Source organism: Notolepis coatsorum (genome assembly GCF_963971535.1).
Source record: "Notolepis coatsorum genome assembly, chromosome: 15".
Lineage (NCBI taxonomy): Eukaryota > Metazoa > Chordata > Actinopteri > Aulopiformes > Paralepididae > Notolepis > Notolepis coatsorum.
The window spans coordinates 17,134,970-17,152,570 of NC_140179.1; the positions used below are offsets into that span (position 1 = coordinate 17,134,970).

Below are 17,601 nucleotides of genomic sequence, written 5' to 3' on the forward strand. Positions count from 1 at the left end.
AGACAGACTACAGACAGACTACAGACAGCACTACAGACAGCACTACAGACAGCACTACAGACAGCACTACAGACAGACTACAGACAGACTACAGACAGCACTACAGACAGACTACAGACAGACTACAGACAGACTACAGACAGCACTACAGACAGCACTACAGACAGCACTACAGACAGCACTACAGACAGACTACAGACAGACTACAGACAGACTACAGACAGCACTACAGACAGCACTACAGACAGCACTACAGACAGACTACAGACAGCACTACAGACAGACTACAGACAGCACTACAGACAGACTACAGACAGCACTACAGACAGACTACAGACAGACTACAGACAGCACTACAGACAGCACTACAGACAGACTACAGACAGACTACAGACAGACTACAGACAGCACTACAGACAGACTACAGACAGACTACAGACAGCACTACAGACAGCACTACAGACAGCACTACAGACAGACTACAGACAGACTACAGACAGAACTACAGACAGCACTACAGACAGCACTACATACAGCACTACAGACAGCACTACAGACAGACTACAGACAGACTACAGACAGACTACAGACAGACTACAGACAGACTACAGACAGACTACAGACAGACTACAGACAGACTACAGACAGCACTACAGACAGCACTACAGACAGCACTACAGACAGCACTACAGACAGACTACAGACAGACTACAGACAGACTACAGACAGCACTACAGACAGCACTACAGACAGACTACAGACAGCACTACAGACAGACTACAGACAGACTACAGACAGCACTACAGACAGCACTACAGACAGCACTACAGACAGCACTACAGACAGCACTACAGACAGGCTACAGACAGACTACAGACAGCACTACAGACAGGCTACAGACAGACTACAGACAGACTACAGACAGACTACAGACAGACTACAGACAGACTACAGACAGCACTACAGACAGACTACAGACAGCACTACAGACAGACTACAGACAGACTACAGACAGCACTACAGACAGACTACAGACAGACTACAGACAGACTACAGACAGCACTACAGACAGACTACAGACAGACTACAGACAGACTACAGACAGCACTACAGACAGACTACAGACAGGCTACAGACAGACTACAGACAGCACTACAGACAGACTACAGACAGACTACAGACAGACTACAGACAGCACTACAGACAGCACTACAGACAGCACTACAGACAGACTACAGACAGACTACAGACAGCACTACAGACTGTGACATGTAGCCTGACTATTCAACTTGAAATGATACCTGCTCCTATTATTATATTTGTTTAACGGATTCAGTTTGTCTAATTCCGTTGCATTCTCACTTTTTCTTTAAGTTGTCCCAAAGAGGAACGAGCCGTTGAGCTGCTATGATGTCATAATAAAACAGTGAAATGTAGATTTGATTCAAACTGAATTTTGGTTTAATTTCAAGTTGTTACAGTTCTCTCCATGTAAAGGCCCAAAACTTAAGGATTGACCATAATTACTGGACAAAAGTGCACACTTTTTTTTTATTATATATTATCACATTGGATTGTATTACTTTACGGGCAGTTATTAGGTTGTGGTCAATTATTAGCCTAGGTTTTCAGACTTAACACTCCACACGGTTCCTCGATAGTGTAATCTTTACTAGGCTATATTATGTATATTATATATTGACATTCGTTGTCTCAGAGACTGATTGATTGATTGATTGATTGATTGATTGATTGAAAACGTTATTAACAGATTGCAGAATGGGTACAATACAGTACAGCTCAATACAAAACAACTGCTAAGAGCCAATGCAGACCAGAAAAAGACTTTCGTCTTGTTTACATCGGGGTCCCCCATTTTCAATTCATAGTGACATTTATGATACAAAACATACAGATATACAGAACTGTGTAGTAAAAAGAGATCATAATGCAATTGCAACACTTTTATGATTCAGAAATCAAGAGCAAGATTTCAGCAGGAGGTAACGGAGTGGTAGAAAGGATGGAAGTAGCATATTTGCAAACTCCAGTGAAAATAGTATCAGAAATGTACAAAAGTTTACAAACTCGCAACAACTGTGATTCATATAATGTGAAAAGGAAATGGGAAAGTGAACTGAATATAACTTTATCAGAGGATGATTGATTCTATATGTGAGACACAACACTCATCCACTAGCTCTAGATAGAGGATGGAGAGAATTTGTCTGGAAAAATGTGATGAGATTTTTTTATCACACCACAAATTAATAGCAAACAATTAGGAGGGCAACAACCCTGCTGGAGACAGTGTGGACAGATGAATGCCAACCACTCTCACATCTTTTGGTTATGTAATAAAGTGCAATCATTTTGGAAGAGTGTTACACAGGAAATGTATAACATTTTAAGTTATGAATTCCCCATGGAACCCCAGTTGATATACCTGGGTTTGACCACAGAGGAGACCATACACAATGAAGACTTGTACCTGTTCAAAATCATGACAATAGCTGGTAAGAAGGCCATCACAAGGAGCTGGCTCAAAGAAGCCGCTCCAGACAAAGAGACATGGAGGGGAATAGTGGAGGAGATAAACTCTATGGAGAAAATGAAATTTTTTCTGAGAATGAAAGCCAAGACATACGAAAGACGCTGGTTGAAATGGACAATGTATAGGCTGTCAGACGATTAAAGACCATCAACTTGACCCCCCCCCCCCCCCCCACACACACACACACACCAATGTCCTGTCCTGTGAGTCTTGTATGTCATGTGGTGGTGGTTGTCTTATTTTGGGGGGAAATGTGTAAAATGTGAATGCAAAAATTGGATAATCTTGTCGTAAAGAAATGAAAAGTGTCTATGTAAAAATGGAAAATCCACTGTAAAGAAAAGAAAAATGTTTATGTAAAAATTTTAAAAGTGATTAAAAAATAAAAAAATAAACCAAAATAAAGAGTTATAAAAAAAAAGAGATAATAAAAAATACATCCGTAGGGGAAGAAACTGTACATTGGTGTGTGTGTGTGGGGGCGGGGGGGGGGGGGGGGGGGGGGGGGGGAGGACAGCATCGAATTATCTGAACAAATAATGTATTCACAAAAAATGTACAAAAACAAGAGATACAGGCTAATATCTGTGGCAGAAAACGGAATGTTTGCCTTGTGTGTTTTTTAAAGTGGATGGTGGAACGGTTGGGGGCAGTGGTGCAGTGGTGCCGTCCCAGCACTTTTCTGAGCAGAAGTACGCACACGGATGTGTACGCGCGTGCACGCTCGCGCACACAAACATGCGTTCACAACTTTCACTCGACTCGTCGTCCGTGCGCCAAGTATCTATCACCTAGTCTTTGCATAACATTAGCATAGCAATAGCATAACAAAGAACGAGAAGTGCAAAACCAAAATACAAGCCCTGTACCAATTGGTGGGGGTTTGCTTGAGCTGTGGAACCTCTCAGTGTGACAAATGGTCCCGACTGGAAGAAGGAAACTGTCCTTCTGTAAACTGTTACATTGTTAATTTAGTTTGTATGAACTTTTCTAGTTTAAGTTAATTCAATTAAAGAAATTGTAACTACAATTACAATTACATTTAAAACATTGTTTGTTTTTCAACCATATCTGTTGACAATATAATTTCTTTATATATTGAAGGCTACATCCTGCTACCTTTTTCCAGCTTCTCTATTTCAAAGCAATATTTACAAAAACTAAACTAAAACTAGTTCCTATACAAACATGTTTCATACTAGTATACCTAGTATACTATTTATGCATAATAATCATCTGTTCTGTGCGCACGTGAGGGAACATGTATGCGCATGCACGCGCGTGCACGTAGCGTCATTTAAATAGAGTACAGGCACTTCTGAAATTACGACTGCACCCCTGATTGGGGGGGGGGGGGACAGACAGCGCGCGCTCGACAGGCAGGACGGGAGTGCGCAGCGCGCGGGACAGCTCACACCGGTCGGGTCCTCCACGTCACGAGCTGCAGGATGGAGATCCGACCTGAGAGGTTCAAGGCGGCGGCGGGCAAAACTCTGGGAAAGATTCACAGGTAAATAAAACCTTTACTTCTACTGATTCATGTTTATTATCACCAATTCTGACTCATTTTATTAAAGCGACCTGGCTGAGAATAGTTTGTTTCACAGCACGCCCTATAGTTTCTCCCTCGCCGTTCTTATTAACTTTCTTTCAGATTCCCAGAGTTTCTTTTGCCTTTATTTATGTTTTTTTTTTTTACAAAACGATTCTTTAAAAAACAGCTGTTTGCGACTTGAGCGCGAGTCGAGCACGCGGTGCGGTGCGCACCTGGATGCGTCCTGCCGCTGCCGCTGCCGCTGTCCCGCACGGCAAACTGAACCCGGTCCCAGGCTCTCTCTCTATCTCTCTCTCTCTCTCTCTCTCTCCCAGACAGCAGACTCTGCACAAACTATCTCTCAGGAGAAATACTTTTGGCCAAGCCGAGACAAGATGTCCTATTATATGTGTATTTATGTTGTGTTAAATAGCGGTTTCACTTCTTAATTCTCAGGGAGGAGCGGAAAGCTACGAGGAATTTGTTTGTGTCATTTATTTGTTTCTTTGCTGAAGTTGGGAGACTGTTGTGTGACTTGTGTCAGATCAGATGTGTCAGATGAACCAGCGTCATGTCGTGTCGAGGTGCGCTTACATAATGTCTCCGCGCGTAATGCGCGCGTCGCGGCTCACAGAGACCAGATGGAACAGAAAGAACCAGATAAGCCTCCCGATGATGATGCTTCTCCATTCAGATCCACCACTTTTAGAGGTTACAAACTGAAGTATTCCTCTTTGACTATGGCTAATCTATCTATCTATCTATCTATCTATCTATCTATCTATCTATCTATCTATCTATCTATCTATCTATCTATCTATCTATCTATCTATCTATCTATCTATCTATCTATCTATCTATCTATCTATCTATCTATCTATCTATCTATCTATCTATCTATCTATCTATCTATCTATCTATCTATCTATCTATCTATCTATCTATCTATCTATCTATCTATCTATCTATCTATCTATCTATCTATCTATCTATCTATCTATCTATCTATCTATCTATCTTATCTATCTATCTATCTATCTATCTATCTATCTATCTATCTATCTATCTATCTATCTATCTATCTCTATTTATCTATCTATATCATTCTCAGGCTGCACTGTGATAATATTCAGATGATGTATAACCCTTTAATAAACTGTCAGGACTGACATTTTATATATATTTTTTTTTTATATATTATATATATATTAAATGCCTATTTCATAGAAGAAGAAAAATAAGTTAGTACTGCCTTTAGTGGTCTAACCATAACCATAACCATAAGCATAACATAACCGATAGAGGATGAAAGGTCAGACTTATCCTGTACATGAGCTCCTTAAATTCAACATGCATCAGCTCTATTTAACGAAGTAAAATCGTTCTGATTACTATTTAATATTTAATGAGTGTGCATCTCATCAAAGGGCCACGAAGCAAAGTCAACCACACAGACGTCGTCACATCAACTCACTCTTTTATGCATAAAAAACCAACGTGTCAAAATACGGAAACAGAACCACTTCTATATTTCTGATATAAGAAAAGGGAGATTATAGACATTGATATCGTGTGAAATAATAACCGCTCCTTTAAGCTGCCGCTCTTCCCTTGGGATTGGAGGTTAGCAACCAAACGTATAAATCCTGGCCTGAAATAGGTTGTTTTTTCAGTCCAGCTGTCGGTCCACGCAAATCCCTAAACTCCCCTCCCATTCCCCTCTATCCTCCACCCCATGTCACTTCCCTCTCCCTGCCTTCCCTCCCTCCCTCCCTCCCTCCCCTCCCTCCCTCCCTCCCTCCCTCCCTCCCCTCCCTCCCCTCCCTCCCTCCCATCCATCCCTCCCTCCCTCCCTCCCTCCCTCCCTCCCTCCCTCCCTCCCTCCCCTCCCTCCCTCCCTCCCTCCATCCCTCCATCCATCCATCCCATTCAGGGATGAGCCTAGACGACTATCATCCCAGTCCGGGTCTCCATGGATTAAGAGTGTAAGGGCACGCGAGTCAAAGGCTCTCTTTTTGCTCTATCGCTCTCTCTTTCTCTCTGTCTCTGTCTCTCTCTCTGTCTCCCTCTCTGTCTCTGTCTGTCTCTCGCTCGCTCTCTCTCTTTTTCTCTCTGTCTCTCTCTCCCTCTCTGTCTCTGTCTGTTTCTCGCTTGCTCGCTCTCTCTCTTTCTCTCTGTCTCTCTCTCCCTCTCTGTCTCTGTCTGTTTCTCGCTCGCTCGCTCTCTCTCTTTCTCTCTGTCTCCCTCTCCCTCTCTGTCTCTGTCTGTCTCTCGCTCGCTCTCTCTCTCTCTCTCTCTCTCTCTCTCTCTCTCTCTCTCTCTCTCTCTCTCTCTCTCTCTCACTCTCTCTCTCTCTGTCTCTATATCTCTCTCTCTCTGTTTCCGTCGCTGTCTTTCTCTGTCTCTCTCTGTCTCTCTCTCTCTGTCTCTCTATCTCTCTCTGTTTCCGTCGCTGTCGCTCTCTCTCTCTCTCTCTCTCTCTCTCTCTCTCTCTCTCTCTCTCTCTCTCTCTCTCTCACGGTGGGCCACACGCTCACGGCGGATGATAGAGCGATGTGATGTATTAGATTGGATTCAGATTGGGTTTAATGCTCGCGGCTTATGTCGTCCATGTCATGGTGTTTAGTGCAGGAGCCACAGTATAACCAAGTCACCTAAACGGGAATTCAACTCCAACACGCTGTTGGGTTTTGAGATATTATTGCAAGAAGAAATTTAAATAGAAGTCAATGGGATTTTTCACAATTTCTCAGGAAAACCACATTCTCACAACATGTAGATAACTATAAGGGAACATTCTCTCAACAGACTGTAGATAACTATAAGGGAACATTCTCTCAACAGACTGTAGATAACTATAAGGGAACATTCTCACAACATGTAGATAACTATAAGGGAACATTCTCTCAACAGACTGTAGATAACTATAAGGGAACATTCTCACAACATGTAGATAACTATAAGGGAACATTCTCTCAACAGACTGTAGATAACTATAAGGGAACATTCTCACAACATGTAGATAACTATAAGGGAACATTCTCTCAACAGACTGTAGATAACTATAAGGGAACATTCTCACAACATGTAGATAACTATAAGGGAACATTCTCTCAACAGACTGTAGATAACTATAAGGGAACATTCTCACAACATGTAGATAACTATAAGGGAACATTCTCTCAACATGTAGATAACTATAAGGGAACATTCTCTCAACAGACTGTAGATAACTATAAGGGAACATTCTCTCAACAGACTGTAGATAACTATAAGGGAACATTCTCTCAACAGACTGTAGATAACTATAAGGGAACATTCTCTCAACAGACTGTAGATAACTATAAGGGAACATTCTCACAACAGACTGTACTGTAGATAACTATAAGGGAACATTCTCTCAACAGACTGTAGATAACTATAAGGGAACATTCTCACAACAGACTGTGTAGATAACTATAAGGAAGGATGTAAATATAAATTTTATTTTCTCAGACAAAAGTTATCCCCTTTGTTGACAGAGTCACTTATGGGGCGACAATAACTTGGTCATGACGACAAGGCCCTCTTACTTCAGCCTTTAATCGGCGTGGTTTATTATCACATTGAGCATTAGTACATGAGACCTTCTCTCTGTGAGAGGTAGATGGGAAGAGACAGAGAGGGAGGGAACGATCCCTTAAATACCCTCTTACCTGGCGCCAGCGTCAATAGCTCCGCCTATAGCGCCCTCTTGTGGAAACAGTTAGACAGTTGCATGCAATCGTATACATAAGGGGTTCCCAAAGTCGGGGTCGCGACCCACAGGAGGGTCGCGAGCCGCCGCGGGAGGGGGGGGGGGGGGGGGGGGTCGCCAGATGATTTCCCAAAAAAAAAGAGATATATATATATATATATATACAAAAAATAAAAATGCAGTCAGGCCACTGAACTTAGAAGCAGGCCAGGACAGTGTTTCTAGTTGCAGCAGCGCAATAGTTAGAGATAACCTAGGTGGGGAACAACCAGGAGATCACTGCAACTCACACAAGTTGGAGAACTATCTCTCTCTCTCTCTCTCTCTCTCTTGCTCTCACACACACACACAAAAGGAGCCGCATGTGATTGGTGGAGGCGGGACCCTTACAAAAAACTGTTGTTGCTAATCATTGACACATGCTAGCCTGTAATAATCCCCCCCAGAAAAATCGACTTTGCATTTGATATATTGCAAATATATGCCATCACACACACTGGCATTTAAAGGGTTAGAATTATAAAATTAATATGTGGTGTTATGATCAGGGCTGAAGTTGAATAAAAGATTGTATTTTTTTCAATCTGACATTACAAAAAAACTGAAAATCCATCAAAATCAGTGTTGTTGCTAATCATACATATGCTAGCCTGTTTTTTAACAATAATTTGTGATGCCATCACAAACACTGGCATTTAAAGGGTAAAAAAAAATGCCTACACCAGAATGCAGGAAATTAAGTCTTTGTAACAAGAAATGTCCTGGTGGGGGACCCCCAGACCCCCTGCTTAAAAAGTGGCCTGACTGGGGCTATATTTTGCACTATATTTCCTGGCCTGAATGATTTCCCCAGTCCGGCCCTGGTTAAAAGCCTCCAATGCTTATTAGTGTGTGTGTGTTTGAATGTGTGCATGTTTCAACCATACATTTCCATTTATAAAAAAAAAAAAAAAAAAATTTTTACCTCCTATAAGGGTTGCGGCCTGAAAAGTTTGGGAACCCCTGGTATACATCACATAACTTTAACACCCTTGCCTTCCACTAACATTGCTAACAATTACTTGTTCTAAATCGCTGGCGCAAGTTGTTTCTGTGACAAATCAGATATTTCAAATGGAGTTTAATGTGTATGTGTACTAGATTCAAGATTCAAGATGATTTATTGTCATGTGCACGGTTAAACTGACATTTTTCTGCACAATGAAAAACTAAGGTTATCCTATAACCCTAGTTATATAAATACTGGCTGAGCATCTGCCATTATGCGATATCATCTCCAGCACCTACTGTGCACGTGAAAAATTGCACATGCACCTCACTTGCACGTGACCACGCCTACTCCTGTGCGTGCCTCTACAAGACACACGAAGTGGTCACGTCCACGCCCTTCCAAGTTTGAATTCCATACGTGAAAAACATCCAAGGGACCTCACAGCGCTGAAGAGTGAGACACTCAGCCAGTATTCATATAACTAGGGTTATAGGATAACCTTCGTTATATATTCATACTGGCCAATCGCGTCTCGCTCTGCCATTATGAGATCAAAAGGGGCAGAGCGGACGCGTGGCCACGTCAAATGCACCCCCTGAGGGCCCGTAAGCCCCTGCCAGGGAGGAGGGGAGTCCCGTCCACACGCCCGTCCTAACAAAGGGGGGGAAGCAGTCAACTACAACCAATGTGCGAAAAAGGAAACCAGTCACCCTAGAACGCACAGTGCAAGCGGGACCACATGTGACATAGCACCCCGCGGTCCACACCCACACACACCTGCTAGCCCACCTGATGGCGGGATGCAGGAGAGGTCCCGGACCTCAGGACCGCCTGGGAGACAGAGCCCCCAGTCATGTCCATGAGGTAAAACCTAACAAAAGGGCCCGGGGAGGACCAGGAGGCTGCAGCGCAGATGTCCTCCACCGAGGCCCCCCCAAACAGGGCAGTGGAGGCTGCCACTCCACGAGTGGAGTGCGCCCTGATGCCCGCGGGAGGAACCCGTCCAGCCAAAGTGTAGCAGAGGGCAATGCCCTCGCATAACCAATGTGACAGGCGTTGCTTGGACAGCGCCTTACCCGCGTGAGAGCCACCGTAACAAACAAACAGTTGATCGGTACCCCTGAGATCCTGCGTGCAACTAAGGTAACCCCTCAGCGTACGGACAGGACACAACAGGTGAAGGCTCGCCTACAACTCACTAGCGTGAGGAGGAGGGTGAAACGCCTGAAGCACAATATCCCTGGAGCGATAAGAGCTCCGGATATTGTTTGGCACGAAGGCCGGATTAGGCCTCAGAGTCGCACTGCTATTGGCCCAAATAGACAGGCACTCTGACCGCACCGAGAGAGCACACAGCTCACCCACGCGCTTAGCGGAGGTGATGGCCGAAAGGAACGCGGTCTTAAAGGACAGTCGATCCAATGGCGCCCGCTCAAGAGGCTCAAACGGGGCCTCCAACAACCGTCCCAGGACCAGTTGGAGGTCCCAACTCGGAGACAGAGAACGTTCCTCAGGCTTGAGACGGCGTGCGCCAAGCAGGAAACGTCTCACGAGAGGGTGGCTGAACAGTGTTCTGCCCTCAAAGCCCACATGACAAGAAGATATAGCTCCGGCGTATACCTTCACTGTCGAGGCCGACAGCCTATTCAGGATAGACTGGAGGAAGGAAAGAACCGAGTCCAGGGGGCATGACACCGGGTCCAGGCCCCCAACCTCACACCACTCTTGAAACATACGCCACTTCCCTGCGTAAACCGCGGTAGTGGACGGAGCGTGCGCATTCTGGATGGTGTTAACCACAGTAGGGTTAAGACGCATCCCCTCCAGATTCACCCTTTCAGCAGCCAAACCATTAAAGGCTGCCCCAGAACAGGAGGCAGAAACAGAGTTCCGCGTGCCTGAGAGAGGGCCCGCGGTGACCACGGAACAGGCCACGGCGGGGCCACCAAGAGCTGAATCAGGGCCGGGAACCACATAGCTGTGCCCCGGTCCGGCGCAACCAGGATCAAAGTCCTGCGCTCCCGACGTACCTGCTCCAACAGCTGAGCTATCAGGTGTATGGGGGGGAATTCGTACAGAATCCCGGGCGGCCACGGATACATCAAGAAGGCATCCACTCCCAGAGAGGGGTTGTCCTTCCGACTGACCGAAAACCACAAGGGGCACTGGTAGGACTGACTGCTCGCAAACAGGTCCACCATGGCCTCCCTGAATTGGTCCCAGACCTGTCTGACTATGTCTGACTATGTCTGACTATGGCGCCGTAACCATCCTGCCAGGACGGAACCTCCCGAGCGTGCCGAGAATATCCTCTCGCCGCCGCTCTGAGAGGGATGCCCACATAGACCTTGAGCTTAGAATTAAGCCCAAGTACTCCACCCGTTGACTGGGAAGAGGAGTAGCAAAACCCAGGCTGGTGAGGAATTCCACCACCTGCCTGGTATGAGACCTGGCGATCTCCTCTGACCGGCTGAGGACCAGAACGTTGTCTAGGGTAGAATAAAATTCGTATCCCCTGACGACGCAGAGGCCCCAGCGCGGTCTCCACGCACTCGGTGAAGGTGCGAGGAGCCAGAGAGTAGCCAAACGGCAGCCTCTGGTACCCGTACGCTATGCCCTGAAACAGGAAGCGTAGGTCATTCCTGTGAGGAAGGAAGATCGGGATGTGAAAATACGCATCCTTCAGGTCTATGGAGGTGAACCAGTCTCCCACTCTGACAGCGCTTAACAGGTGTTCGACAGTCAGGCAAGGGGTGTGGTCCCCACGCTGCCCGATAGGGTGAGTCTCTACACACTGTAGCCCTGTAGTGATATTACTACCACCCAAATTACGAGTGCCTGACTGACCACTGCGGGATCGGATGTCCAGACGGGGGAGGCACTAACGTAATACACACAACTGTTAAGGGGATGCAGCCAGAGAAAGACGTTTGTCTTGTTTACATCAGGGTCCCCCATTTTCAATTCATAGATTCATAAATGCATAGGGTAGACAAGCCTCAGCAAAACCTGCAACATTAATACCGTTTGACCTACAGCAATGTAATGGTTACACGGTGGGAACTGAACACAGCCCCGGCAGGACCTACATGGGAGCAGCGTCCCGAAAAGCAGTAGCTGTGCGCCATGATAAATGGAAAAACATTTAACAACGTGTCATGTTGCGGCTAGGTGGCGCAGTGGGCAAGGCGCTCGCCACCAACGCAGGGTTCCTCAGGCTTGAGACGGCGTGCGCCAAGCAGGAAACGTCTCACGAGAGGGTGGCTGAACAGTGTTCTGCCCTCAAAGCCCACATGACAAGAAGATATAGCTCCGGCGTATACCTTCACTGTCGAGGCCGACAGCCTATTCAGGATAGACTGGAGGAAGGAAAGAACCGAGTCCAGGGGGCATGACACCGGGTCCAGGCCCCCAACCTCACACCACTCTTGAAACATACGCCACTTCCCTGCGTAAACCGCGGTAGTGGACGGAGCGTGCGCATTCTGGATGGTGTTAACCACAGTAGGGTTAAGACGCATCCCCTCCAGATTCACCCTTTCAGCAGCCAAACCATTAAACGCTGCCCCAGAACAGGAGGCAGAAACAGAGTTCCGCGTGCCTGAGAGAGGGCCCGCGGTGACCACGGAACAGGCCACGGCGGGGCCACCAAGAGCTGAATCAGGGCCGGGAACCACATAGCTGTGCCCCGGTCCGGCGCAACCAGGATCAAAGTCCTGCGCTCCCGACGTACCTGCTCCAACAGCTGAGCTATCAGGTGTATGGGGGGGAATTCGTACAGAATCCCGGGCGGCCACGGATACATCAAGAAGGCATCCACTCCCAGAGAGGGGTTGTCCTTCCGACTGACCGAAAACCACAAGGGGCACTGGTAGGACTGACTGCTCGCAAACAGGTCCACCATGGCCTCCCTGAATTGGTCCCAGACCTGTCTGACTATGTCTGACTATGTCTGACTATGGCGCCGTAACCATCCTGCCAGGACGGAACCTCCCGAGCGTGCCGAGAATATCCTCTCGCCGCCGCTCTGAGAGGGATGCCCACATAGACCTTGAGCTTAGAATTAAGCCCAAGTACTCCACCCGTTGACTGGGAAGAGGAGTAGCAAAACCCAGGCTGGTGAGGAATTCCACCACCTGCCTGGTATGAGACCTGGCGATCTCCTCTGACCGGCTGAGGACCAGAACGTTGTCTAGGGTAGAATAAAATTCGTATCCCCTGACGACGCAGAGGCCCCAGCGCGGTCTCCACGCACTCGGTGAAGGTTCGAGGAGCCAGAGAGTAGCCAAACGGCAGCCTCTGGTACCCGTACGCTATGCCCTGAAACAGGAAGCGTAGGTCATTCCTGTGAGGAAGGAAGATCGGGATGTGAAAATACGCATCCTTCAGGTCTATGGAGGTGAACCAGTCTCCCACTCTGACAGCGCTTAACAGGTGTTCGACAGTCAGGCAAGGGGTGTGGTCCCCACGCTGCCCGATAGGGTGAGTCTCTACACACTGTAGCCCTGTAGTGATATTACTACCACCCAAATTACGAGTGCCTGACTGACCACTGCGGGATCGGATGTCCAGACGGGGGAGGCACTAACGTAATACACACAACTGTTAAGGGGATGCAGCCAGAGAAAGACGTTTGTCTTGTTTACATCAGGGTCCCCCATTTTCAATTCATAGATTCATAAATGCATAGGGTAGACAAGCCTCAGCAAAACCTGCAACATTAATACCGTTTGACCTACAGCAATGTAATGGTTACACGGTGGGAACTGAACACAGCCCCGGCAGGACCTACATGGGAGCAGCGTCCCGAAAAGCAGTAGCTGTGCGCCATGATAAATGGAAAAACATTTAACAACGTGTCATGTTGCGGCTAGGTGGCGCAGTGGGCAAGGCGCTCGCCACCAACGCAGGGTTCCTCAGGCTTGAGACGGCGTGCGCCAAGCAGGAAACGTCTCACGAGAGGGTGGCTGAACAGTGTTCTGCCCTCAAAGCCCACATGACAAGAAGATATAGCTCCGGCGTATACCTTCACTGTCGAGGCCGACAGCCTATTCAGGATAGACTGGAGGAAGGAAAGAACCGAGTCCAGGGGGCATGACACCGGGTCCAGGCCCCCAACCTCACGAAAAGCAGTAGCTGTGCGCCATGATAAATGGAAAAACATTTAACAACGTGTCATGTTGCGGCTAGGTGGCGCAGTGGGCAAGGCGCTCGCCACCAACGCAGGAGATGCTGGGTTCGAGCCCAGCTCTCGGCGTTGCTACCAGCTTGGCTGGTCGTTCATACTAATACAATTGGCAGTATTAGGGGGTGGGAAGCTGGTGGGTGGGGATCGGACGTTGTGGACAGCAACTCCTACAGGTCGGTTTGTGCGCCTGCGCAGTAGAATCAGGAAGCGACAGGGGCGGCCTGTCCCTCCCACGCAGACCCTCGCCGCTGAGAGATCGCGCTGTGCAGGTGAAAAGATGCGACGGCTGCCTCCTCGAGTACCGGAGGGGACACGTGATGCAAGGTTTCGTCCACATTGCAACCGGCTTGTGGGCGGCATGGCCTAACAACGTTCAAGACAGGGGAGGGTAGAATTGGACAATACGAAATTGGGGAAGGGAGAAAAATATAAAAATGGGGAGAAAAAGTAAACAAAAAAAAAGAAAACATGTCATGTTGACCACATTCATCCCATCACACCGCCCGGTCATCTCACGGGACACCGAGCAGTAGTGAAAACGCTAGTACCAAACACTGCCGGTGATACCGGCCCTACCTGTGCGCGACACGGCTCGACCGCCGAACGCCGCGCAAAGTCCCTCGGTCCACCGATCAGGAATCGAGGACAAACCAAAGTAGGGCCGCCGTTCCGTCTGGATGCGCCGAGAAGGGTCCGGGGGCTGGCGAACCTCTGGCGAAAGTCCAACATTACGTAATCTCTCCCTTTGCTTCATAACAACGTTCCACCTAGTTGAAGTGCATAGCAGATCCACGGATGGAAAAAAATAAGGAAGGGCGTGGACGTGACCACTTCCTGTGTCTTGTAGAGGCACGCACGGGAGTAGGCGTTGTCACGTGCAAGTGAGGTGCATGTGCAATTTTTCACACGCACAGTAGGTGCTGGAGATGATATCTCATAATGGCAGAGCGAAACGCGATTGGCCAGTATGAATATATAACATACTTCGCTAGTCTGCCCTTCACACAAAATCACACAAAATCACACAGATCACACAATACTTAATAACTAGAATGAACAACTTAAATACAAGCAAATGTAAAAAATAAGGAGATCTTTAAAAGATATATACAAGACACGAGTGAATAACATTTACATTATTGCACGTTCCGTTCACAGTGTAGGATCAAGTAGTACTAGCACGCATATCTGCGTGTGTCTGTACTAGCATGTATGCAAGTGTGTCTGTGTGTGTGTGTGTGTGTGTGTGTGTGTGTGTGTGTGTGTGTGTGTGTGTGTGTGTGTGTGTGTGTGTGTGTGTGTGTGTGTGTGTGTGTGTGTGTGTGTGTGTGTGTGTGTGTGTGTGTGTGTGTGCGTGTGTGTGTGTGTGGAAGGTATCTCACAGAGAGCATCCCGCTCTCTCTGGCTCGGAGCTGCGTCCCCAGTACGCATCACACGCCCCTCCTATGAAAACAGCCAGGAGTCTATCAATTATTTAGACACTTTCTCCAACAGAAGGCGTCTCCTGTTTCTATATTAAACTGCACTAAGTAAGCATAAAAAAAAACTCAACACCGAAAGGTCAAAAGCACCCCTCTCTCAACATCCCTCCTCCCCATCACTCCCTTAAACAATCATTTGGGTTATTTCATACAGTAGCTCAATATGTGTGGTCAACTGAACCTCAAATTAGTGGGTGTTACAGTATGTTCCTCAGGTTGGGTTGTTATGCTCCTGGGTGCTCAGGTTGGGTTGTTGTGTTCCTGGGTGCTCAGGTTGGGTGCTCATGTTGGGTGCTCAGGTTGGGTGCTCAGGTTGGGTGCTCTGGTTGGTGTCTGGCTGCTTCTGCCGGTTGGCACACTGAGGCTGAGCAAGCAGCTCATGCAGAACTCACAGCGCATGATAGAATATGACAGACGATCCATTTTTAATATCTTTAACACAGAGCATCTTTCAAGACACCAATCTGAAATGTTATTTAGAGTTAGTCTTTGTGTGGACGTGTCTGTCTGATGTTATTTAGAGTTAGTCTTTGTGTGGACGTGTCAGTATGAAATGTTATTTAGAGTTAGTCTTTGTGTGGACGTGTCTGTCTGATGTTATTTAGAGTTAGTCTTTGTGTGGACGTGTCTGTCTGATGTTATGTAGGCTCTGTGGGGAACATAATGTACTCCTTGCCGTTTAGCCAGGGGTTTACATTTTCAGATTAACAAGCCTAACAAGCTGTTCAGAATTGCTTCCCCACAGTGATTAATTGGTTTTGACCACCTAGCTCTGCTTCTTGGAGGCGGGAACACTGCTTACCTCATGTACTGCCCAGTCTGTAAAGGTGTGGTGTAGCCAGGAACACTGCCTACCTCATGTACTGCCCAGTCTGTAAAGGTGTAGTGTAGCCAGGAACACTGCCTACCTCATGTACTGCCCAGTCTGTAAAGGTGTGGTGTAGCCAGGAACACTGCCTACCTCATGTACTGCCCAGTCTGTAAAGGTGTGGTGTAGCCAGGAACACTGCCTACCTCATGTACTGCCCAGTCTGTAAAGGTGTGGTGTAGCCAGGAACACTGCCTACCTCATGTACTGCCCAGTCTGTAAAGGTGTGGTGTAGCCAGGAACACTGCCTACCTCATGTACTGCCCAGTCTGTAAAGGTGTGGTGTAGCCAGGAACACTGCCTACCTCATGTACTGCCCAGTCTGTAAAGGTGTGGTGTAGCCAGGAACACTGCCTACCTCATGTTCTGCCCAGTCTGTAAAGGCCCTATCCTCTTGTGTGTGGGGCAGCCAGGCTGGGAAGTGTTGCTACACCACGTTTAAGTAAATATTTATGAACACACACCACTCCCTCCTAACGCTAGAACTCAGAGACAGAACCCTGGAGCCTATGATGATGTCACTGGGATGCTAAATGAGTGGTGTCACTGGGATGCCATGACAGTTTAAAACCTGACAGTCTTTCTTCCTGTTTGATACCCACACAGTTTAAAACCTGACAGTCTTTCTTCCTGTTTGATACCCACACAGTTTAAAACCTGACAGTCTTTCTTCCTGTTTGATACCCACACAGTTTAAAACCTGACAGTCTTTCTCCCTGTCTGATACCCACAGTTTAAAACCTGACTTAACACACACATGGCTAGATCCACAAAGAATGGATTGCACGGAGCAAGTTGCACCCTTACTTACAATTCATTATGAATTGAAAATGGGGGACCCTAATGTAAACAAGACGAAAGTATTTCTCTGGTCTGCATCCCCTTAACAATTGTGTGTATTGAGCCATACTGTATTGTACCCATTCTGCAATCTGTTAATACAATTTTCATTCAATCAATCACCGTGCAGATTGATTGATTGAATGAACATTTTATTAACAGATTGCAGAATGGGTACAATACAGTACGGCTCAATACACACAATTGTTAAGGGGATGCAGACCAGAGAAAGACTTTCATCTTGTTTACATCAGGGTCCCCCATTTTCAATTCATAATGAATTGTAAGTAAGGGTGCAACTTGCTCCGTGCAATCCATTCTTTGTGGATCTAGCCCACAGTGTGTGTAATATGCCAGTGTGTGTAATAACTGAGAGAGAGAGCAAGCGAGAGAGCAAGCGTGAGAGAGA

General features: G+C 47.0%; 1 protein-coding gene across 1 annotated transcript in view; it reads left to right on the forward strand.

The window, feature by feature from the left end:
- Positions 1 to 4,002: 4,002 nt before the first annotated feature.
- The window catches only part of slc17a7a (solute carrier family 17 member 7a), a gene marked incomplete at both ends in the record, with an annotated part of 91,937 nt that continues 78,338 nt past the window's right edge, over positions 4,003 to 17,601 (forward strand). Inside the window, one exon of the mRNA XM_084330911.1 lies at positions 4,003 to 4,064. Within this exon, the coding sequence (XP_084187037.1) occupies positions 4,003 to 4,064 (62 nt within the window). The remainder of the gene's footprint in view (positions 4,065 to 17,601) is intronic.